This window comes from Drosophila simulans, chromosome 3R, assembly GCF_016746395.2.
Source record: "Drosophila simulans strain w501 chromosome 3R, Prin_Dsim_3.1, whole genome shotgun sequence".
NCBI classification, from domain to species: domain Eukaryota; kingdom Metazoa; phylum Arthropoda; class Insecta; order Diptera; family Drosophilidae; genus Drosophila; species Drosophila simulans.
In genome coordinates, this window is record NC_052523.2 from 20,150,935 (window position 1) to 20,173,763 (window position 22,829).

Below are 22,829 nucleotides of genomic sequence, written 5' to 3' on the forward strand. Positions count from 1 at the left end.
ATATAACCGCAAATAATAGGCAACTCTCGATAAAACGAACTTGCAAATTACTCATTTATTTATTTTTTACATAATAAAATTATAAATCCTTATTTTTCCACGTTTTTTAGGGCTGCCATAATCCAGTTGATTTCCCTTTGGTTCCGTTCCACATCTGCACTGATACAGTCCACGCACTCATCTAGAACTCTTTTCTGATCCTCAATTTCCTGATTCTGTTTCTTAGTTTTTGCATATGTTCTATAAAAACAAATAATTTGATAGAAATACAAATTATTAAAACATTTTAAATAGTTCACACTTTGAAAGCTCATAGTATATGAGACCGGCGCCGATGCCAAACACAAAAGCCTCACTAAGCATATCAGCGCCCAATCTGGTGGCGATCGGAGTGGAGAGGGGTGGAATCCGCCTGGGCTGCTTTAATCGAAGCATACGAAGCTTGGAACGGACCTCAAAGGTGTTGTAGAGCTGGGCAGGCGGAATGATGATGTAGCGCCGGATGAAGGGATGATGCTTGCCCATCCAAATCAGAAGGTCTCCGAATGGCTTACTAATCCGTTTCACGCCATGAATGAAAATTTTTCCAACTGGGAAACTGCCAATCACCATTGTGCGTTACATAAAATTTGGCACGAATACACTGGCGACTGAGATTTCCAGGCCAATTCAGTTACATTCCAAATCCCCTGTATTGCTATATGCCGTATAGGTTTCCCTGCTTCCCAGCTTGCTCCTGAGCTGATTGATTTCCTTGGTCTGGCGGGTGACCTTGTTGGTGAGGTCACCAATTCTTTCCTCCAGCTTCTCCCGATGCATCTTGTGTCTTTCGTGCTTCAACCTGTCATTCTTGGCTTGCCTAAAAGCATATTTGAAAAAAGTCGAGATTTCTTTGTGATAATCGAGGCTTGCATACCTTTTGAACTCCCCGACAATCAGCGTGGCGCCGATAATGAAGATGACCATTTCGCCCAGGATATCGCCACCCATTTGGATAGTCATTGCGTCAGTGAGGGGCGGAATTAGACGAGGTTGGCCAAGTCCCAGCATCCACATCTTGGAGCGCACATCAATAACGTGGTATACTGAACATTATACTGGTTATGATGATAACTAGTGGGCATTCAACGCATTTTACTCACATCTCGCCGGAGGAGCAACAACCAGGGTTTTGAATGACTTATTCTTTTTGGCCGTTTGCTTGATCAGATTGCCAATGGGCTTGCTAATGTGCTTAATGGCAAGTAAAGCTAGTTTTGCCAGTGGAAAGACGCCCACAACCATTGTGCAATTTCCAAGTTTCGACTGAATTTCCTAAGCTCCCTATAACCGAAAATTTTCAAATTTCAAATAATCAGTTCTTCAAATTATTATAAAGCTCAGTTTGTGAGTCGCAAAAACTTTAAATCTTCTGACATACAAATTCAGCACTTAAAAACTTGTACTCTTTTTAAACTTCTTGTACCTTTTTAACAACTAAAAGATTCTTGAAAGATGTTTACGCAGCTTAGTTTATGAATCGGTAATATTTGGCATTTAAAACCCGGTCACACCTGTTACAAAAAACGCTCGTTTTGTTTGTTATTAAATCTTGTCCTCTGCCTGCTTTAATATTCTACATAAAAATAATGTCGGCACTTGGTGATTCGGATGATGAAACTGAGTTTAAAGAGATCAGCTCGACTAATTATCATCGTGTGCAGGAAAAAGTGGCAAAAGTAAGTTTAAAATGAGTTTGGCGTGGCCAGCTTTCATGATGAAATCAGCTGGCTTTACATTGTCGAGTAAACACGACTACTAAATATCCTTTCCCTTTCAAGATAAGCTATGCAGATGGAGTTGCCGATGGCAGGGAAAAGGTCTTCCAAGAGAGCTTCGATGAAGGCTTTGAGAATGGCTTTAAAACCGGATTCGAACTGGCCAAACTGAGTGCCTTCTATGAAACCATAAGCAATGCGGGTGTAGCAGACACTTTAGAATGGAATGCAGAACGAGAGGCTTACCAAAAACTCCAACTGGCAGATGCAACAGATAAATCACACTTCACATATTTGGAGAATCAGGGCGCTCCACTCAACGTTATATCCGAAAAACAAAGGACCTATGTGGACGACCTCCTAGGAAAACTGGCACAGCAACTCCCGGCAACTACGAATTTATTCACATCGGGGAGCGATTCTAGTGTTAATGTGGTTTAATGCATGTGTTTGGGAATTATCAAAATTAACTTGAAAGTATATCTTCGCGCGACTTATAAATAAAGACCCTCGGGCGTGCCCTCCTTCTTCCGGTACAAGACGCTCTCCTTTGACTTCTTGAAGTCCTCGTTGGTCACCTTCATGCGGCGTTCCCGCAGCGCCATTAAGCCGGCCTCTGTGCAGATAGCCTTGATGTCGGCGCCGGATAGATCATCCTTGGCCATGATCAGTTCGCTAAGGTTCACGTCCTCGGCCAGCGTCATGCGAGATGTGTGGATGGTAAAGATGCGGCGCTTGGTCTTCTCATCGGGCAGCGGGAACTCGATCTTGCGGTCAATACGACCGGGTCGAATGAGCGCCGGGTCAAGGGTCTCGATACGATTGGTGGCCATGATCACCTTTACATCGCCGCGCGAATCGAAACCATCCAGCTGGTTCAGTAACTCCAACATAGTACGCTGAATCTCCCGCTCGCCGCCAGAATTTGAATCGTATCGCTTTGTGCCCACGGCATCGATTTCGTCGATGAACACAATGGATGGAGCGTGCTCCTCAGCCACACGGAAGAGCTCACGAACTAGCTTGGGTCCGTCGCCTAGGTATTTCTGGATCAGCTCTGAGCCTACAACGCGCAGGAAAGTGGCCGAGGTCTGGTTGGCCACTGCCTTGGCCAGCAGGGTCTTGCCTGTGCCAGGAGGCCCATATAGGATGACGCCCTTGGGTGGCTTGATGCCCATTTCCTCGTAGTACTCGGGATGGGTCAGTGGCAGCTCGACAGACTCCTTGATCTCCTGGATCTGAGTGTCCAAGCCACCGATATCTGCGTAAGTCTCCTGCGGGGCCTTTTCCAGTTTCATCACCGTGACCATTGGATCTGTGTCGTCGCTGAGAACTCCGACCACAGCGTGTACTTTGTGGTTGAGCAGCACGGAGCAGCCTGGTTCCAGCTGATCCTTGTCCACAAAGGACAGGATGCTGACATAGTGCTCGGAGCCCACCGACGTGGACACGATTGCGTGGTTGTCGTCGATGATCTCCTCCAGGTTGCCCACGGACATGGGGGTGCCGCGCAGATCGTCAACCTTGGAGCGCTCCTCCTCGTTCTTCTCATCCTGGGGCTTTAGGCGCTCCTGGTTGCGGATGAACTCGTCCTCCATCATCAGGTAATCCTTGATGCGCTCCAGCTTGAGCAGCTTAAGGCGGCAGCGGGTGTGGGGCGTGACCTGGGGCAGCTTCATGGCCGCATCTGGACCCTTTGCGCGCCTCTTCTTCTTGCCAACGCGCGTTGGGATTGGAGGCTCGTACTTCTTCTTTTTATCCTTGTCATCTTTCTTTTCGCCAGCTCCCCCTTGAGCCGATTGGTTTTGTCCCTGCAAAAGTATTATTCTCGATTGTAAATGGGTTCAGGGTGTTCTGAAGGTGATATTTTACCATTTTGTCTTGGTGCTTGCTGCTGTGCCGAACGTTTGATGAACTTTTTACTCTTTATTGTCGGCAACAAAATTACTAGTCATTCGCGTTAGCTGTGGTGCCGTACTCTGGAAATATGAACGTCTGGCAACTCTAACGGTGAACAAATATTTTTAAAAAACGTGAAAATCAAAATAGGCAAGAAATGCTTAAACAATCAGATTATATTAAAAGTAATGATTAAGAACCAAAATATAAATGATTTCAAGACTGGAAATAACATATTTTAATAGTCACTGTTTTCATATACTTATCGATTACTGTAAACAAGCTGAGTGTTTCAGTCTGGCAACGCTTGCAATTAGTTCGAAAAGAGCATTTGTTTAAAATTGTTATATTGCGACCTTTTAATGGATCAAAATATCAAGAATGTTGATCTCAAACTGGATAACATTGAGGTTCTGACCAGTGGGACAACCGCGGAGTTCGTGAATGGCATCCTGGACTTCTTGCTTTACCAACGCCGGCAAATCCCCTTTGTGTACAAAACATACAAATATTATGTGGATAAATGGTCAGATGCGGATGAATCGGGGGAATCCAAGGATCAGGAGTCCTTTGCCCACTACCAAAGGAACCAGCAACGCTCCAAGGCAAAGGCCACCAAGGAATCCATTAGTGACATGAGAGAGGTGAGTTTCCCCTGACATTCAGGACTCCTTTGGTCTTTACTTATCAGTTCTCTGCTACAGGTCATCCGCCAAGCCTTCAGGAGCTCTGAAGTGAAGAGCCTGCGATTTCTGTTTGGCAACAATAGGTTCATGCCCTCGGAGGCCTATACCGTGCACATACCACATGATTCCATATCCAGAGATCACTATTGCGAGCACCATGCCCTGCCCGAAGGTCGCATCAACCAGGCGCTGCTCCGCCTGCTCACCTGCGAGGAGCTGTACAGGCTCTTCTCCACCGAACTGAAAGTCACCAACGTGTTTCTAGAAATGGAGCTCCTTACAGACTCAGATCGTCTCCAAGGATCCCATTGTGATTCATTTAATCTAATCCCTAAGCATGTATTAAGCCAACTTCCGCGCAGCTGCAAGGACATACACCTGCATCTACTGCATTGCAGTGAAAACACACCGAATGAATTACGCTGCTGCAAGGAGATGGACATTTATCACGATCTTGGCGTGCTGAATCTGGATAAATCTGGGGAAGACGTTAGCCAGACCAACGAAGAGCAGGTCTTTTTGAAAGCAGCAAATGAAACCAGCGGTTGGTGGCAGGCCGAGATCATAGTTCGCGGTTTCAGAGCTCCTGGCAACAAAAATTCGGGTGATTTGTGGTCTAGCTAACATTTTATAACTTGGATTCTTGCTATTCGGCGTGTTTGTGCCAAAAATAAAGTATCAAATCGTTTATATTTCAAGTATTAAGTTATTTTATTATATATATAGTTGTTTAATTTTATTTTTGGTGTCGATTTATTGAGAATGTATTGAAAATCCAAGGCACTCAAAGACGCTCCGTCGTGGTATTGGTATTAGCATCTTAGGTGGTGATAATCATGGGAACTGGTGCACTGCCCTCTCGCTGCTTGGCCACAATCTTGTTGGCTATGCGATCCAAGTTACGTTGTCCTTGCGGAGTCAGCTTGCGACCACCATCCGGGTGCCTCTCCACCATGTCAGCAGCTTCCAAGGCTTGCAGAGCCTGTTCATGTGTTAGATACATGACAAGAAATATTTAACATAACCTTAAAACACAACCATTTCCCACTCACCTTGCGAATACAGCCATCCGATGAGCGACAGTGCTTGGCCGGACGAACTCCGTCGCGCTTGCGCCCGCTGTAGATCTTGGTGAAGTCCCCAACGCCTGAGGGACTGCGCAGATACAGGTGTCTCATGATGGAGGCACAGCGAGTGAAGAACCAGTCATCGTCGGTAGGAGCAGTCTCCTTGAACTTGCCAGTCTTCATGTAGACGGCCTGTTCGGGCACATCAATTTTTCCCGATTTTTTGAGAAAAGCAGCCATATTTTTGGTCAGAACGTGCTGATCAACATCCTTTACTGTAACTCCAGGCATGTTGCTCTCTAAGTTCTTGAAAGCACGTTTTTAAGGCCCACGTGTCCGAAATATGTATGTATGCATATAAGTAGTCTTACCTTTTGAGAAGAAAAAGTTTTGCGTCCTGTCCGTTTGCTGACTTTAGTCAAAAAGAGCGATTGACAAGTGACGTTTGACAGAGTGACCAGGTCATTGACCCCAAAGGATTACTTTCCGATAGTTTTGGTTAGCTTGGCAATGCTTTTCGAAAACTTAACCTATAAATTTTGAAAGGAACGCAATGTAGCAAAACTACTGTCCTTGGTGACAGGGGGCTTAAGGTAGACTAACAAGGACAATTTTATGACACTGAAGCCCTAAGAAGTAAGAATTAAGGAGCAGCTGTACTTGGGTTTGTATAAATAAATAAAACGATCTAAGCTCATTTAGGAGCATTAAAAGAGGTTTGAATACAGCGCCATAGTGTGACCAGCTTACGGAGCATTGAAGGTATTTCTTGTTTCAAGAATGACCACGGGGTGGTCACACTAGAAATACAGCCAAACAAAACAACAAAAAGCATTTCGAGCGCTAAGAAATATATATCTTTCGACTTGACTCATTCGCATTCCGGTTGACCGCGTCGCGCCTGCAGCATGTCTGAAAAGCCGACTGTTCTGATTTTGGGTGGTAAGTGGCCCCGCTGCATCCTCACCATCGTCATCCTGCCCCCGCTCCCCACTCCACACTTCCGCTTATCAGCATCGCTGACTGCATCGCTGCTCTTCCTCTTCCCGCAGGCTGCGGCTTCATTGGACGCAACTTGGCCACTTATCTGCTGGACAATGAACTGGCGCAGGAAATACGACTGGCCGATAAGACCCCTCCGCAGATGGCATGGCTGAACGAGGAGCAAACGCGGGTCTTCGAGAGCGATCGTGTGGAGTTCTGCAGCGCCAACCTAATAAACGCCGGTAGGTAATCATTACATTAGGGTGCCTCTTTCCACCAGGATGCGGATCACAACGCCTATGGGGATCCATAATCCGCTATTAATCTTCTAGTAGAAAGAAAGAGCTATCGAATATAGAATTTTCAAGTACCACCTTGCTATCGCTGCCCGTAACGAGCCACCCTAATGCATTTGCACCTAAACTGGTTATAGAACGCTTCCCTTTGTTTTCTTACAGCCTCTTGCAAGGCGGCTTTTGCGCCACACCCCACCACCGGCCGGGCCTGGGACATTGTCATCAATTGTGCGGCCGAGACGCGTGCCAACCAGGATGATGCCGTGTACAAGGAGGGTATCCTCAAGCTCAGCTTGAACTGCGCCAACGAGGCGGCTAACCAGCGGGTCAAACGGTATGTGGAACTCAGCTCCGGTTGCGTTAACAGCAGCGAGAAGACGCCGCTGAAAGAGGACTGCAAGACGGATCCCTGGACGGGCGTGGCCAAGCAGAAGCTGAAGGTGGAGAAGGAACTGGCCAACATCGACGATCTCAGTTACACGGTCGTCCGTTTGCCCGTGGTCTATGGCATTGGCGATAAGCGCTATTTGAGTGAGTGTCCCTCTTCGCTTATACCCGATAATTGATGTAATTGACAAAGCCCATGGGTTAAACCCGACCCCACCACCCATTGCTTTCCGTTCACAGTGCCGCGCATTATAATCGCTGCCATATACAAATACCTGAACGAGACAATGAAGCTGCTGTGGAACGATGCCATGCGTTTGAATACGGTGCACGTATCGGACGTGTGCGCTGCCGTTTGGCAATTGGCTCAGAGTCCCAAGACCGCCGGTCAGATCTACAACATCTGCGATGATTCAGCATCGACGCAGGGCACCATTAGTAATCTTTTAGTGGATATTTTCGACATCAATTTGGATTTCTTCGGCCTTGTAATGTCGAATTTGGCAAAAGTAAGTTAGCATTTAATCGGCGCACTAAGCTTTAGCTTATTGTTTATTATACGCTTGAATTTGCAGCTTTATCCCACGGACACCGTCAGTGAAATCAACGACAAGCACATGGCACCCTGGGCCGAGATTTGCCAGCGCAATGGCATCGACAACACCCCGCTGACACCGTACCTAGATGAGGAGCAGCTCCAGCACAAGCACCTCTACTTGGATAACACGAAACTGAAAGACTTTGGCTACGTGCTGCAGCATCCGAAAGTGACTCGCGAGCTGCTCATGGAGATGATTAACGACTATGTGAAGCAGCAATTGTTTCCGAAATCGTTGGTTCTTTGACTCACTGCTCCTATCAAAAGATTGCACCACGTTGACATGCACTCGGACCCGGAGACATATATTCCCTGTAGCTTGTAGTCTACTAGTTCTTAAAAACGATTATCAAACCTCTTCCAATTTGTATACGGACACGGATACTCTCACATACACGCTGTGCTGTATCTCCGTTTTTATCACAAAAGTGTACTTATAGTATTATAGAACCCATATATTCTTTATACATTCCAGTCGATCCAGCGATATATACGTTTTTGCGTACGAGTAGTTTATTATTGAGACTAACAATTGTATTCCATTGTGATTAGCTAAGTGACCAACCGCAATCGACAATTAAAATGCACTTGTTTAGAGTTTAGTTTTGTGTATATTTGATTATTTTAATGTTACGGCAACGGAGCGATCGTACGATAAACGCGACTTGACGGTACGAGACGTTGCGATACATAATTGAAAATGCAATTGCTTCACTTTGACGCTCATTAACTTAAAAATTACAGAAAATCAACAATAATAAGCTCGCAACTTGTTCAACTTAATACGAAACACGGGCGAAAGTTGGCTTTTGTTTTGCTTTGTTTTTTAAAAGAGTTATTCCGGCCAGCTCCAATTGCCATAGATATAAATTACGATTCTTGCATTTCGGTTTTGTGACTTTTCATCTAAGACGGCGGTGCATGGAGCAATAGCAATAGTTATGCTCTTGAGTTCGATTGCTTAATTAACTAGTTAAGAGTCTGGGGGCTAATCAGCACACTCAGCGGGCTTAGAAGGCCAGGCCGGCATCGCGGTATGTGGTGAAGATCTTCTCAATGGAGTTGACGTAGGCAGCGGTTCTGAGGTCCAGGCCCAGGTTGTACTTCATGGCCGTCTTCATGATGGCGCGGGCGGAGCGCTCCATGGTGTAGTCCAGGCCGGAGTGCACGATGTCCTTCTCGGAGGCGCCGGAGATGCGCTTCTGGAACGACTCGGATGGGGTCACGGGGATGCGACCGCCCACACGGCCGAAGCGACGCTCCAGGGACTCTTGCACGGATTCTGCAGGAAGACAGCGATGGGGGAAACAAAAGGACAAAGCGATTAGTTAAGAGTGCCACATGCTCAAGGGACAACATAGACATATATGACAGGGTGTATTAAGCCACCAAATAATTAGATACCGAATTAAAGCATAGGATTGGATGGTTCCTAGTATTAGTCTTATTATGATATTGTGTTTTTTTATGTTGGATAAAGCAGAAAAAAACAAGTAATAAATGCACAGAATAAATGTTACAGAACAAAACTAACTACAATAAAGGTAAACATGAGGTAGAAATAGTTTTTTGGGCTTAAGGATGGATAGGTGGTAACGAAAAGAATTAATAATCAGAATGTACCGTCATTAATGATTCTTTCAATTGACTGTTGGACTGAGGCTACATTGTTGATAGAGAAACGGAAAAAGAAGAAGAATAAACAACGAATTACTTAGATGATACTTCAAAATTAAATTACGATCTTAGAGTCTCTTGGTTATGGTTTGATTTTCAGGTGTAGGTGGATAGGATCGAAAGTAAATTGACGAGAAACGAAATTTGGAAGTACTGAACCAATATGGGAAGAGCAAATGCCGAAAGAGCAAGCGCTATTCTGATAAGTTTTGTGTTTTCTAAAATAAATAGCATAACTAATCCATAAACCGATCAATGAGATGGCATGATCAATGGGCCAAAGTATACTTATTCAGATAGATAGATAGATAGATCGATAGATAGAGAGATGAGGAGCAAGTGCCTTCAAGAGCCTATTGTTCTGGATAATAATAGTGATATAAACTTACCGAGCAGATGGTAGTTGGACTCGCGCTCATACTTGAAGGTCAGGCGACCGTACGAGACGTGGTTCAGGTTCTTCAGCCACTCGAAGAAGGAGACGGTGACACCACCAGCGTTGATGTACAGATCGGGAATGACCAGGATGTTGCGATCGATGAGGATCTTGTCGGCAGCGGGGGTGGTGGGGCCGTTGGCAGCCTCGGCAATGATCTAAAATGTATGAAAATTATTTTAATAATTTATAAAATAACTATATCTAAACGGGATATCCCATTTTTACAGGATATTTTTGTTATATTCAATTAAAACTATACCTTAGCTTGGATGCGGTTGGCATTCTCGCTGGTGATGACCTTCTCGACGGCAGCGGGAATGAAGATGTCGCACTTCTCGAACATGAGGTTCTCGCCCTCGTAGGGCTTGGCGTTCTGGTAGCCCACAATGGTGCCGTGCTCGTTCTTGTAGTCCTCCAGCAGCTTGGGGTCAATGCCCTCCGGGTTGTACAGAGTGCCGTCGTGCTCAATGACACCGATGCAGGTGGCTCCGGCGCGGGTCAGATAGCGGGTGGTGTGCAGGCCCACGTTGCCGAAGCCCTGGACGATGAAGGTCTTGCCGCCCCAGCCGGGAGTGGTGCCTAAGAATGTAGATAAGACCATTAGGATGATGCCCTTTCGAAACTAAACAGTTATGATGCAACACTCACCGATCTGGCTCATGTAGTTGGCCTCGTTGATGAAGTTCTCCAGGCCGTGGAAGACACCGCGACCGGTGGCCGAGACGCGTCCGTGGATACCGCCCTGGTTGATGGGCTTGCCGGTGACACAGGCATGGGCATTGATGTCCAGGTGACCGATGGTCTTGGCATAAGTATCGGCAATCCAGGACATCTCGCGCTCGCCGGTTCCCATGTCGGGGGCGGGCACATCGACGCCGGGTCCAATGAAGCCCTTCTTGGCCAACTCAAGGGTGAAGCGACGGGTGATCTTCTCCAGCTCGTGCTCGGAGTACTCCTTGGGGTTGATCTTCAGACCGGCCTTGGCTCCGCCGAATGGCACATCCACGCAGGCGCACTTGAAGGTCATCAGGGCGGACAGGGCTTTGACCTCATCGCGTGACACATCCAACGAGAAACGGATGCCTGCAAGGGAAAAGAATTGCATAAGCACATTACGTATACGACAGGTGTGCTCAGAACTTGCGGCGACCTTGTTGCAGCTTTCATTTTTGGCCTAAATCCAACAGACAAATCCAAAAATAGACGACAAACTACACGAATTCCTCGCGGAAAGCAAAAGTTCTCCTCGAATCGATGATACAACCGAACATTTCTTGGCTGGTTTGCTAAAGCACGTGCCCTAAAAACAAAATCATTGCATCTGGCAGACGTGGGGAAACCTTTCGCCGATGGCGCAACAATCCCATGAACAGAAACCATAAAAACCCCTCCTTGGTTCTTATCTTTATTTGCTTGGCACATATAATTTTGATATCTTTGGGAAGACGGCGATTAGATAAGCCAAAGTTTCCTGCTTGTAATTCGAATTTAACAAGCGTGTTTTAATTGTAAGAACTTGAAAGTGCAAAGTGCGCAAATTGCGTTTTTATGGATCGATAAATATATATGCTGCTTTATTGGCAAGAGCAAGTTCCACCAAATGGCCTTTATACATACGTAGATTTGTATGCAGAACTAGGTGAATTAATGACTTGCCCATTAGAACCCCGGGACGAGCCCCCAAAAAACAAGACTATAAAATCCCAAATTAACTTATTTCTTGCGATTAAATTAAATGCCGTGTTGCCAAGTGGCCGATAGTGACCATGAATCAAGCGAACTTTTGGTTTCTCCACACAAGAAACAATCTCAGAATTCGCTTTTGGCACTCGAAATGAGTTCTCGACATTATCAGCTGTGTAGCATTTTTTTGGGGCCCGGCAACTGGAACTTATAAACAAATAAAACGATGAGTACACAAGTTAAAAAATTACCAATCATTATGTACCGATTGGAACTTATTTGTGTATCATTGTTTTTCAAGGGGCAGTCTGATTTTAAAGTACACTATCCTGTCGCGACTGAAGTGAATTATGATCCGGTATGCTTGTAAACAACCTAAAAATAGTTTCTTCTGCGCTGTTACTGAATCTATAATCTTAAGAAGCACACAATCTTTGCTCTTTAATAATAAACTTTAAGATAAGTGAGCTGGTGTTGAGAAGATTGTATACACGTAGCATTTCTTAGTACTAAACAAGACTATTGTTGTGAGATCATTCAGTCAAGCGAACGTGGACCCTTTGCAGTTTATAATGAGTGGTTTTTGAGTCTGCAGAACCCTTTCTTCCAGCCATTTGGCGTCTTCTCTTCGCCTTTCCGCTGAGTGAGCTAAGCCCTCATATCGAATCGAACCCCAAGTCCAGCTGAGAATGGTGCTGACTGTACCCATCGCGCTTGACGACAGCGAATCATTCTCTATTTGGCGAAGCTCCAGTCTTCGCCTTTCTTTTCGCTTATGTTTACCATAAGAAACGAACAAAAAAACAGCAGCGCCGATATACGAAATGCCAGAGTAACAGCAACAACCGGCTTGAACCGGCGACTTGTTTTCGTTTTTTGCCCAAAAACTTTTTGAAAAACAATACAGAAATAATGAATCTATTAAGGTTCCAAAGTTAGCTGCTGCCTATATAGTCTAGTTGGGCATGCTGCTTATACAATCGTTGGTGCGATAACACATTTGGGGGCTCGATCGTGTGGCTGTGTGTGTGTGCCATATAGCCACGTCTATAAGTATGATCATATGTATATATCCCACCCATTGGCAACAGGCGACGATCTTTTTGTTTTTCGAATAGACCAAACCGGTTGCCTCAGCAAGTCAGCTGACCAGAATTCTACGCCATATGATTAGAATGCCGCCGAGTGCAAAAACTTCTCCGAAATCTTTTTGTCAGGGGGGCCTTGGGATCTCAATGCTCGATAAGAACGGAAGTGACGCAGATATGGACGCACCCCCAGCGACGTTAAGTGCTAAGAAACATGCCATTTCGATGTCGATGCCATCGTGATCAACTATTTAGCTGTGAACTAGATAATGGGGACAGGTTTGTTTGTTTTTTTCCAGTGGGGGTAAGTATCGGAATCAACTTGAGTGTAACACAATTAACACGATTTGCATACGCATTTTTCGAGTGCAACTCTCGAGCAAATAGAATCGGAACATGTTTGTCAATAAGATAACTGCCAAGTACTTGAACTAATGTGTGTGCAAATGTCGCCACATGTGTATAATAAATATGTATAAATAATATACAGGCGATAGGGCGCCGCTTTACATTATCAGTTTTGTATTTTGTCGCGTTCGATTCGAGTTTGAATGCATCACTTGTACTTGTAGTTGGGTAATTGCAGAGCAGACCCATCAATTGGCTAGACAATTTAGATCGGTTCATCGACATGTGTAGAAAGTTCCATAGCCGCAGGCCAGATCAAATCGGTTTTGAATGGACCCCCATGTGTTAAAAAAAAAAAGAAGAAAACCAGCACAGTGGTACAGCGTATGACGCATATATCTTAAACTCGCAGTTTCTGTTCAATTCTTTTTTGGCACAACGTGACTATCACGTGAACAAAGCCGAACGGACAGACACCCCGGGCAAATTGAAACCAGTTCTTCAGAGGCACACACAACCCGACATTTGGGCAGGGAACCAAACGAAACGAAATTCATGAGCCGGCTTTTTTTTTAAAGGGGCCGAAATTCGAGACCGGACTTGATGTATGTACATACGCAGAACGTATTAAATAATTAACAGCTAAATGGCAGATGCATCAGCGGGAATTAGCATTAATTAGAGCATGGAGCGCACAAAATGGTGGCCATTAAACACTGTCCATTGATCTAGTGGTACTAAGTAAATAAATAGACTAGCAATTTTTAGCACCTTCGACTGAAATAGCAGTTCGCTATTTGAGTGAATCATTAACGACGAGCCATAAGGTGGATTCAATTCACTTAGTAACAGGCTGTTTACAACTTTTGGTGACCCAACTAAGCCACATGATCGATCGGTCGATCTATGGATCGAAAACAAGATCATAAAGTGCTAAGAAGCGTGGCAATAATCGTAAACAACAAATTGTAGGGGCATAGCGTTTTTTCGGCTGTTTTTGTTTTCTATTTTTGCGCATAACCAAGGTCAGATAAGATTCCCTAGTCGAATATTTTTCACTACATATTTGTTGAGTTCTTTTTTTTTTGATAAGCACCAAGCTGATTCTATAATTAATAATGTGAGACGAAGCAAAAAATACAGAATTCGGAACAAACAATTTGAGTGGCCTGACAACAAGGGGTTTTTTTTTCGGTGGTTGGGGGCGTTACTTTTTGCCCAGCACTTGACACACTGTGCAGTGCTGTGTTCTCATTTCAATTAGAAAGCAAAACACAAGCAAAAGTTCATTATAAATAGCACCCAGCCAAAGGAAAAACAAACAGCAGCGAAAGAGTCGAAAAATACATTTGCCAGCTCGAAAATAATGAAATGTGCGAAAAGCGGGCAGTATATTCAGCATATGTACAACTGTTTTTGAATGGTGGCACACTTGAAGGGTTTGGAAATCTAATGCAAACACGTGTGCCCAACGCCCGAGCCTTATGCAATGCGGCCTAAAAACCCTCGAATAACAAAAAAAAAAAAAAAGAAAAAAGTGGGGAGAAAGGGGGAGCCCAGTCGGCTAAAACGTAAACAAAACAGGCGGCGGCGGTACATGCGCAGAACGTGGGGAAAAGGGGGTCTGGTCTGGTGTGGCTCATAAACTGGGGGTTACATAACTTGAAAAATCAAGACGGAATGCCAGAAATGCCTAACGAAAAATCGATTTTGCATCGAGCTACAACAGCTGTTCTGAGGGTTTTTTTTTAAAACTTAAGTGTTGACATATTTTAGCTTTAAACTTGCAGGGTAATTGCTTTTTTCGTTCCAGACTTTCAAGAAAAAACTGCATCATCTAGTGATGATTTTTTTGCATCCCCTTTGGAAACCTTTTAAAGTCCCACTTTGTACTACCTACTTGCAGAGTTCTCACTATTATATCTAGGGTTATCTTGGATCAACACTTGCCTCCCTTGGTGGGCGTCTTGTGGGTGCTGTGCTGGGCGCGGTAGCCGGTGATCATCTCGTAGTTGCCGGCATCGCGGCGCAGGGGGAAGGCGATCTCGATGATGTGGTCGCAGGGCTGCATCAGCATGAGGATGCCCTTCACCTTCTGCTTCTTCTCGTCGCGGGTCAGCTTGCCCTTCATGTCGTCCACCAGCGACTCCTCGGCGATTTGGCAGCCGCGATGGAAGAAGTACTCGACCATGTCGAAGAAGCGCGGATCCTTGGCGGTTGGCACATCCTTTAGGCGGTCGGGAATCTGGTGCTCGGTGGCATAGCCGCGGCTCGACTGCATCACAGCGGTGGGCAGTGCCTTGGCCAGCGTGGCCAGCTCCTGCTGGTGGCGGGCGCCCTGGCGGGCCAGACTCTTCAGGTGATACATGCTGCTAGTTGCTTGGATTGCTCGGGTTCCAACTCTTTCGTTCTGTTCTGCACAACCGCTCGCTACTCGACGCCGCACCAAACTGGCCGAGCCACTCGCATAGATATGTATATATATGTCGGCTTTTTCGGAGAGCCGAGCTTTTGGCTCTCTGGCGAGAGCGATGCAAACTTTTCACCGAAAAGCTCTGTGGGTGGAGTGCCCGCTAGAAATGCGGCACCATCGACGGCGGATTACTCGCTTCGTTGCCAGGGCGAGATTAGGTATTTGTTATCGGTTTCACTTTCACGTTTTTCTTTGACTCCAAGATTAAGCTATGATTTATCATCTTCGGCTATATGTTGAATTCAGGGGGGATATTTGGTACAGAATTTCTTTAGAAAGCATAGTAATATTTTATATTTTATTTGTTTAGCATGACCAAATAGTGTATTTATCAATAAATTGTTGATTATTTGAATACCTACTGATACACTTGATTTTATATATTTTTTTGGCAATTTAGCTTTAGCTTTTTTTAGTGTTTTGCTACGTTTTTATTTAGAACTCATACTTTTAGGAATTTACTAAGTTACTTTCGGGCTTATCATGCTATTGATCTTTCACACAATTCCTATGTATGTTTTCTTTCTTTTAAACCTTATCTAGCTGAAACCCATTTATTTAGTTAAAATTTCAATAAAACACAGCTAGCTTACTTAAAAAGAAACAAAATCTTGTAGACTATATTTGAAGTACATAATTAAAGAAGGGTTTATACATGTATGGTGCTGTTTCGCTCATGGTAAATGGTGCTGAGCGAGGATCGGATGAAGGCATCGCTCCGCTCCACAAAGCCATCCAAATGGGTCCACAGGAACCAGAAGCTCAGGGAGAAAAACAGCACCTTGCTGACCCAGTCGAGGATGTAGAGGCGACGCAGGACCTTCCTGGCCTGCGGTAGAGTGTCCTCGCTCTCGCCCAGGATATAGGTGCGCATGCCCACGATGTAGTTGCTGATGTATGTCTCCCAGTTGACCTGACCCACCGACGTGTCGAAGAGGTCCTGATCCAGGAGGCTCAGCTGACTGCTCATCTCCTGGAAGCGCTCGTTGCGGAACTCCCACTTTTTCGTTGTGTAGTACTGCAGCAGCTTCAGACCCATGGACACTTTGCGTTGGACATTGAGTAAGCTGATTGGGAATAATCCATGTATTAATATGAGAACTCAAAGTTGAAGCGTTTACTTACAATGGCTTTTGGCCAAAGACGAGCAGCCAAAAGTCGATGAAGTAGGCGGGCAGATAGTGGAAGAAGATGACGCAGAAGAGGTGGTGGTAGTAGTTCTTTTTGATGGATCCACCCGGATACCAGAGCGCAAAGCTGAGCGGCGTTTCGTAGAAGAATCGACGACCCGTCTCGATGCTGTCGCCCCAGGACATCAGCGCCTTGCTGGAGATGCACAGATTGCAGAACTCGACACCCGTCTGCTGGTTACCCTTCTTCTCCTGGCTGGCCTTGCCGCGCTGATAGCCGCACAGGATCATGCCGTTGATGGCCTTGTCCACGGGTATCACGGTGGAGGCGTAGTCCGGATTGCAGTGCATCGATCGGATGACTCCGCGGGCAGCGCCGATCATTAGGCCAGTGGGTCCATTGACGCCCTCGATCCAGCCGGGCAATGGCTCGTGAATAGCGGCCGTCACTGCAATGGATTAAATAAAGCAATTAGCCAGGAGGCACAAAAGCGGAGTAGACACTATGGTGTACCCACCGATCGAGGGCCTTGTGATGATTATGGGCAGCTTATTGTTGTATCTGCAAATTAAATCTTCCGACAGCGCCTTGCTGTAAGCGTACGTGTTTGGCAAGCCGTTTAGTAATCTGAAAATAAGCCAAAGAAACTGGTTATTAGGTGCCACCCATGTACGCCTATAAAGGAGCACGAAACTTTATTATATTACTGCCAGTATTTAGTTAGCCCAAATCTTTATAAGCGTTTGTTTGCTAAAAGTAAGTGCTACTAAAAATTCATTGGATTCATAATAACAGAAAGAGCAATGCCAGCCACTTACTTGGGTGTAATCTCCGCCAGAGCTTCGTCGTCCATCGTCTCCACCATCTCTATGATGGAGAAGGGATTCTGTGGAGCCGGGTAGGCTCGCTCCTCCAGAACGCTCTCGTTGCACTGGCAGTATGAGGTGGACACGTGGACCAGAGCCTGCAGCTGGCTCATCTTCTCGGCAAGGCGGAGGACCTTCAGGGTGCCCACCACGTTCATCATGACCATGGGACGCAGCGGCTGGTCGAAGCGCACATTGGCCGCACAGTGGAAGACCACCTCGACGTTGGAGGCGAGTGTGTTGGTGTCATTGGCGCTCAGGCCAAGGTCCGGCTCCAGCAGATCGCCCTTTACCACGCGCACCTTGTCCACGATGCCGGGATTCTTCTCCAGCAGCTTGCCAAAGATCTGAAAGCGAAAACAAGAGTCGGTCGGTCGGCCATTAGTTAAGTGTCATGGCGTTGGAATTGCAATTTGGATCCAAACGGCCTGCTGTTCCACTGGCTAGAATCGCCTAATGGGCCATGTCGCTGGTTTTAGCGCCGGCTTAACGTCCAACAATTAAGAGTCATTGTAAGTTTTTGGATTTTTTCTACCAATAATGATCACCTTGACTTATAAACGCCGTGGATGTGTTTGAGTGGGTCGCTTTGTGGGCTCCACGTCACACCGGATCCAAGTGTCTTTGAGCTGTGCGATAATTTGGTAATTTGCGGGAGTTGCGTTTGAGGTTTTCCCTTTTTTGCCGGAGGGCAAACGGGGTATTAGTTCAGTTATGGCGTATAATTATATAGAATTTATATCTGAGTTCACGTGCGAGTGCGTCGCGATTCGGATTCGGATTCGGAATTGTCAGGCTGTCTGAAGTGGAAATTATGGCTAACGGCCGGTGGGCAAGGTCATAATACTGAAATACAGATTGCTTCGCATTTTGTAAGATCTTTATTGACGTGTGGCTGAATTGAAATGGAGTGTCTCAATCTATGACTGACTCACATATCTCACTTTAAAATAAGCGGAAAACCATTATACAGTCATAAACGTATAATAAATAAATGATTAATTGTATCAAAACTATACTAGCTATGCAATAAGTACTTAATGCAAGCTAAAATTTTGGGGTTCTCAGTCGTAATAAAACCACAAGCAGTATTATGAAATATCAAAATTTATTGGGGAATTGCGAAATTAGCTTCAGTCAGATAATCTTGGTGGTTTAGAATTAAATATTGCTCAATACTTTTTGGAGAAACCCCGGAAATGTTTTTTTTTTTTTTGCTTCAGCTGGTAATTATTAGAAAATCCAAATCACACAAATCAATATTCTCAGTTTTAATTGGCAACATAGCACATTATACGATTCCATGGAATTTTGATGCACTTCGTTGCACTTTATATGGCCATTACGCATACGTCATGTGGTACAACGGAGAATGGCAATCTAAGTAGCTGCTAATTAAGCTGCTTAAAACGAGGGGGCTGGGCCTTATTTACGAGCCATAAACTATTCAATTTACAGCATTTAATAATGGAATGCTGTGGGTTCCGGTAGTTGGAGGCGAATCTGGAAACTTACCACACACTTGAAGTACTGCTCCTTGCGCACACTGGGATCGACCCCCTTTTTGGTGCGTATCAGTAGATATATGACGTTCAGGTCGGCACAGCTACGCAGTAGTTTCTCCACCAGAACCTTGCCCATGAATCCGGTGGCACCCGTAATAAGGATGGTTTTGTTTGCATAGAACTTGGCAATATCGGACTCGCCGCAATCGGCATCGCTCCTCAGTATGTCCATGGTTAAGCAGCGATCTGAAATCGGATCATTATGAGAGTAATGCTTTCAAGGATTTAGTTTAATTTGTAAAATTTAGCAAGGGAAGTGTCGATGAGGTCGTGTTACTACCATATTTATATTTTCAAGTTCGCTTTACTGGCCGTTTGTTTGTCTAACCTACTCCGCGCCAGATTCTATTTCAATGTCAGCAGCGGATACTGGTGAAATACGATCAGGCAGAGACAACTGCGGAGTGTTGACCAACCGCGTGTAATTGCCGCGGCCAATTGGGATTTCGGGTGTCCGTTCCCCTGGAACCCCCGATCACCATCCCCATCCACAGCCCCATCACCACCTGGGATACCATCACACCTCGCACATCATCTGTTTGCGTTGGTAAATAGTGACAAGTTTAAAGACCTGTTAGCGGCCACCGACTGTTTGTTTATTTCATGTTTGGAAAGTGTACGTCCCGCAATGGGTTAATGTTTGGACCATTGCTATATTTTGGGTTTTTATTTTCGGCTCTTCAGTTTTTAGTGTGTGCATTAGGCTCTTGGGCAATGCGAGTGCGGGTGGAAGTCCAAGCAATTAGCCAGCTTATGATGACTTAAGCGATTTTCACCCATAAAAAGCCACTGCATTTCACTCTCGTTTTATGGGTGCACTGATTAAAGTAGTTTACTTTTATATGCAGTCATCAGGAGAAACATAATAACCAAACTCTTGTGGAATGTTTCTCATTTTAATAAATGCGCTGACGCTTTTTTTCCATTGCTTAACATTTAAGAATGAAACTGAATCATTGATTGATTGCAAAATTATAAAATGCAGCATTTGTTAAGTTATTCAAACACAATTGTTTACGTTTCCGACAAGCCAATTAAAACATCTATAAGTTATTCACTAATTCTAGTTTCCCGTACTATTTTTTCTTTGGTACAAGTGTCTTATTGTTTACTCAAAAGTACACTCAATATTATATTAAGAAAAATACAACAATTCATAAGTTTCTATATTAATAAGCTTAAAGTTTAAAGTTGAAAACTTTGTTGTCCCAAGAAATTGTATGCTTAAATATGCATAATTTGGCAATCTCATTCACTTATGCAAATGTTTGTCTCCAAACAAAAGACTTAAGACACAAACTCGAAACAGTTTGCTCTTTTCCATTCTAACTGCATTAATTTCCATTAAATTTTATTCCCACTGTTATGTCAGTTTTTTTAATTCCTGAACTAGCACACACTATTCACAGCATTTCACGCCTCCTTTTTGGGCGGACGGACAGATTCACGTAACTTGCGGCACGCAAATTATGACATTCGCACACATTTCGCTTGCAATTGTTGGATTGACTTTTGTTTTCATTGAGGCTTTTCGTGTCAATTGTAAGGGCAAACACACACGGAGCCAAAGTTCACGTGGGGATTAGGATGGCCAACGACTATTGGGCCAAGTTATTAGCACCTCGATTGAATCTGAAACTCACTTCTCAGGCGACGGTGACTGGCGAATCTTCGAGTGTTGTTGGCGGTCTCGAATTGAATCGGTTGAAAACTCAGCGGCAACTGAATTGAAAGCGGGCAATTGGCTTGAAGTTATACTCGGCTCAAAGGAAACTCGGTTCTGCCGGCGTCGCTGCCTCGCCAACGCCGCACTAACACAATTGCCCGCTCCGTGTGAACGTGTGCGCTGACATGTGTGTGGTGCCCAGGTGAGCAGCGCTGCTTTCCGGGTTGTATCAGGCGTAAGATGAGCTTGCCCTCAGCCAGGCAATAAAGCCGAAAAACACACACCGAATCGAAACACTCGAATTAAAGCCAATTAAACGGCACTTAAAGTACTCCAAGTCGAGCGAGGGCAATGCTAATGGAACCCCCGTCTTGGGAATCGGACCATCCGAACTGCAATGGCCTGACAACTCTAGACGGAGTCCAAAACAAAATTCCCCTCGACCGCAAAAAAAGGAGCCGCACCAAACCAAGGCCAGCCACTTGAGGTGGCCCTAAAAAAGCGCATGTCATCCATGGCAGCGAAACAGATGCATTCATACAGTGAGGATCCTTTATAAGGAACTTTCTCTGGAGGGCTTGTCAGGCATACATACACACACCATTTTTAAGAACAATTTCCAAAGTTTCATTTATACTATTTTATATACGAGTACTGGTCACAGTAATCTTTATATTTCTTTACTTCAATCTAAAACAAGTTTGTTAAGTATGTTTAGCGCAAATGATGAATTATTAAAAATGATAATGAAATCATTTGCTTGACACCTGTGCATTTAACCTATTAAAACAATTTAATTAGGATTTGAAAATCTAATTGATAATCGCAATTATTTGAGTCTCCACTGTAGTGGTATATGCACGAATTCAGACAACTCATACCAGCGCATTTCCGCGCTAAAATGCATTCATGCAATTTTTGGCTGTAGAAGAGATTTTTTTCCTCTTGGAGGAACCTGATCCACGGCTGCAAGCTGTGATAATGGCCAGGTAAAAAAAAAAGTTGCCCCGTCAGGTGAGTTGGCTTGTGGGCTGGCGTAATGTGGGGATGAGGGGCATGACCATTGGACACATTGGAGCACAGGATCGCTGGGGATTTCACAATCCGGTAACAACGAGCCACTACAGAAGATGTCGTGATGAGACGACCTTGAAATTGTGATTCAGCAACGTCTCCGTTACGTTTTCATTTTTTTTCCAGCCAGGTATGTTGGCCCACGGACCTTGCGGTTAATAACAGGCTTCGCAGCTCATCTGTTGTATTCCATTTCCCTTTCCTTTGATGACATAATTTGTTTTGGCAGCCCAAGTCGTTGGACGGACGCCCCTGGTCCAGCCCAATTCATAGTTCCACTCTAATTGGTTCTGTAAACGCGACAGAACCGAGGAAACTGTCTCGTCACCCATCCGCGAATTGCACGACCAATCCGGGCTTCGTCTCCAGTCAAGCGGAAGAGATTTCAGCACACGTGCCCGAATCTCTAAGAAACTCCTTGGAAAATGTCTTTGATCTTTGCCTTTTACATTCCACGATTTCCATGTGGAAACAATGTCATAATCTTGAATCTCGACGGGATCCTGTTTGACTTCCATCTGGTTACTCACTAGCTAATATTTGCCTTTCACACTTTTGCTGTTTATAAGCTATGCTTAGAACTTGATACTTGTAACTTATAATTAACAATTTTTAAGTGTACAACTCAAAAAACCATAAAATTTTCCTATTATCATAATCTTTCCTATATCGTCAAAAGATCCATAAAGAGGCGCAATTTTTTTGTTAAATAAAACGCAAAATGTTATTGTTTTTAATTAAAGATGTCTGAATCTTATGTGAGAATTAAGTTAGAATATTGTCATTAGCTGAAGTGGAATACAACTAAATTTAATTAGGATAACTTTGTCAGACATGATATATTTCGCATGATCTTAATACTTATATTTAGATCTTGATTATTTTAATCAAGAGCCTAATTTCGATTTCGAAATTAAGTTTAGAACTAAAAATATATACTGACTCACCTACGGAACTCTAGAACTGCTCTTTTCACTTCCCCAACTCCAACTCCCCATTAAATTTTTTGATTGTACTATACCGATGAATAATCCGGCATTTGTGAACAGGTTGCTTGAGTAGATACTTACAAACATACGTCTGCGCCATGCATTCAATCAGTCGCGGCCATCATTATGCAATTTTTTGTTGCAATTGATTACTTC

The 22,829-nt window shown here is 44.6% G+C and overlaps 9 protein-coding genes across 11 annotated transcripts; 3 read left to right on the forward strand and 6 right to left on the reverse strand.

Moving 5' to 3' along the window:
• Positions 1-37: 37 nt before the first annotated feature.
• On the reverse strand, positions 38-612 carry LOC6729306 (putative OPA3-like protein CG43998). The gene is made up of 2 exons (XM_039295606.2): positions 302-612; positions 38-240 (listed from the first exon to the last, which is right to left on the reverse strand). The coding sequence occupies exons 1-2, from the start codon at positions 610-612 to the stop codon at positions 90-92; spliced, it is 462 nt and encodes a 153-aa protein (XP_039151540.1). The 3' UTR covers positions 38-89.
• Positions 613-669: 57 nt separating this feature from the next.
• Positions 670-1,597, reverse strand: LOC6729307 (putative OPA3-like protein CG13603). Its single transcript, XM_039295604.1, has 4 exons — positions 1,466-1,597; positions 1,143-1,323; positions 917-1,085; positions 670-859 (listed from the first exon to the last, which is right to left on the reverse strand). Exons 2-4 carry the CDS (start codon positions 1,282-1,284, stop codon positions 670-672), a joined length of 501 nt encoding a protein of 166 aa, XP_039151538.1. The 5' UTR covers positions 1,285-1,323; positions 1,466-1,597.
• Positions 1,585-2,293, forward strand: LOC6729308. The gene is made up of 2 exons (XM_002104589.4): positions 1,585-1,718; positions 1,821-2,293. The coding sequence occupies exons 1-2, from the start codon at positions 1,629-1,631 to the stop codon at positions 2,196-2,198; spliced, it is 468 nt and encodes a 155-aa protein (XP_002104625.1). The 5' UTR covers positions 1,585-1,628; the 3' UTR covers positions 2,199-2,293.
• LOC6729309 (26S proteasome regulatory subunit 4) lies at positions 2,140-3,785 on the reverse strand. The gene is made up of 2 exons (XM_002104590.4): positions 3,630-3,785; positions 2,140-3,568 (listed from the first exon to the last, which is right to left on the reverse strand). The coding sequence occupies exons 1-2, from the start codon at positions 3,630-3,632 to the stop codon at positions 2,252-2,254; spliced, it is 1,320 nt and encodes a 439-aa protein (XP_002104626.1). The 5' UTR covers positions 3,633-3,785; the 3' UTR covers positions 2,140-2,251.
• A 127-nt stretch (positions 3,786-3,912) lies between these two features.
• LOC6729310 lies at positions 3,913-5,040 on the forward strand. The gene is made up of 2 exons (XM_002104591.4): positions 3,913-4,300; positions 4,361-5,040. Exons 1-2 carry the CDS (start codon positions 4,019-4,021, stop codon positions 4,964-4,966), a joined length of 888 nt encoding a protein of 295 aa, XP_002104627.1. The 5' UTR covers positions 3,913-4,018; the 3' UTR covers positions 4,967-5,040.
• On the reverse strand, positions 5,029-5,935 carry LOC6729311 (40S ribosomal protein S19b). The gene is made up of 3 exons (XM_016174836.3): positions 5,781-5,935; positions 5,395-5,715; positions 5,029-5,324 (listed from the first exon to the last, which is right to left on the reverse strand). The coding sequence occupies exons 2-3, from the start codon at positions 5,698-5,700 to the stop codon at positions 5,163-5,165; spliced, it is 468 nt and encodes a 155-aa protein (XP_016035943.1). The 5' UTR covers positions 5,701-5,715; positions 5,781-5,935; the 3' UTR covers positions 5,029-5,162.
• A 237-nt stretch (positions 5,936-6,172) lies between these two features.
• Positions 6,173-8,276, forward strand: LOC6729312. Its single transcript, XM_002104593.4, has 5 exons — positions 6,173-6,351; positions 6,462-6,635; positions 6,852-7,220; positions 7,317-7,585; positions 7,652-8,276. Exons 1-5 carry the CDS (start codon positions 6,318-6,320, stop codon positions 7,919-7,921), a joined length of 1,116 nt encoding a protein of 371 aa, XP_002104629.1. The 5' UTR covers positions 6,173-6,317; the 3' UTR covers positions 7,922-8,276.
• On the reverse strand, positions 8,266-15,397 carry LOC6729313 (glutamate dehydrogenase, mitochondrial). 2 transcript variants are annotated; one of them, XM_002104594.4, is made up of 6 exons: positions 14,860-15,397; positions 10,439-10,873; positions 10,050-10,369; positions 9,741-9,945; positions 9,298-9,336; positions 8,266-8,956 (listed from the first exon to the last, which is right to left on the reverse strand). In XM_002104594.4, exons 1-6 carry the CDS (start codon positions 15,275-15,277, stop codon positions 8,685-8,687), a joined length of 1,689 nt encoding a protein of 562 aa, XP_002104630.1. In that variant the 5' UTR covers positions 15,278-15,397; the 3' UTR covers positions 8,266-8,684. The 2 variants fall into 2 exon arrangements, with proteins under 2 accessions (XP_002104630.1, XP_016035944.1); XM_016174835.2 differs by lacking the exon at positions 9,298-9,336 and having other exon boundaries at positions 14,860-15,396.
• Positions 15,398-15,971: 574 nt separating this feature from the next.
• LOC6729314 (putative fatty acyl-CoA reductase CG5065) lies at positions 15,972-20,692 on the reverse strand. 2 transcript variants are annotated; one of them, XM_016174834.3, is made up of 6 exons: positions 20,588-20,692; positions 18,895-19,130; positions 17,332-17,726; positions 17,031-17,140; positions 16,508-16,961; positions 15,972-16,449 (listed from the first exon to the last, which is right to left on the reverse strand). In XM_016174834.3, exons 2-6 carry the CDS (start codon positions 19,114-19,116, stop codon positions 16,032-16,034), a joined length of 1,599 nt encoding a protein of 532 aa, XP_016035945.1. In that variant the 5' UTR covers positions 19,117-19,130; positions 20,588-20,692; the 3' UTR covers positions 15,972-16,031. The 2 variants fall into 2 exon arrangements, with proteins under 2 accessions (XP_016035945.1, XP_039151523.1); XM_039295589.2 differs by having other exon boundaries at positions 20,566-20,664.
• Positions 20,693-22,829: the final 2,137 nt, after the last annotated feature.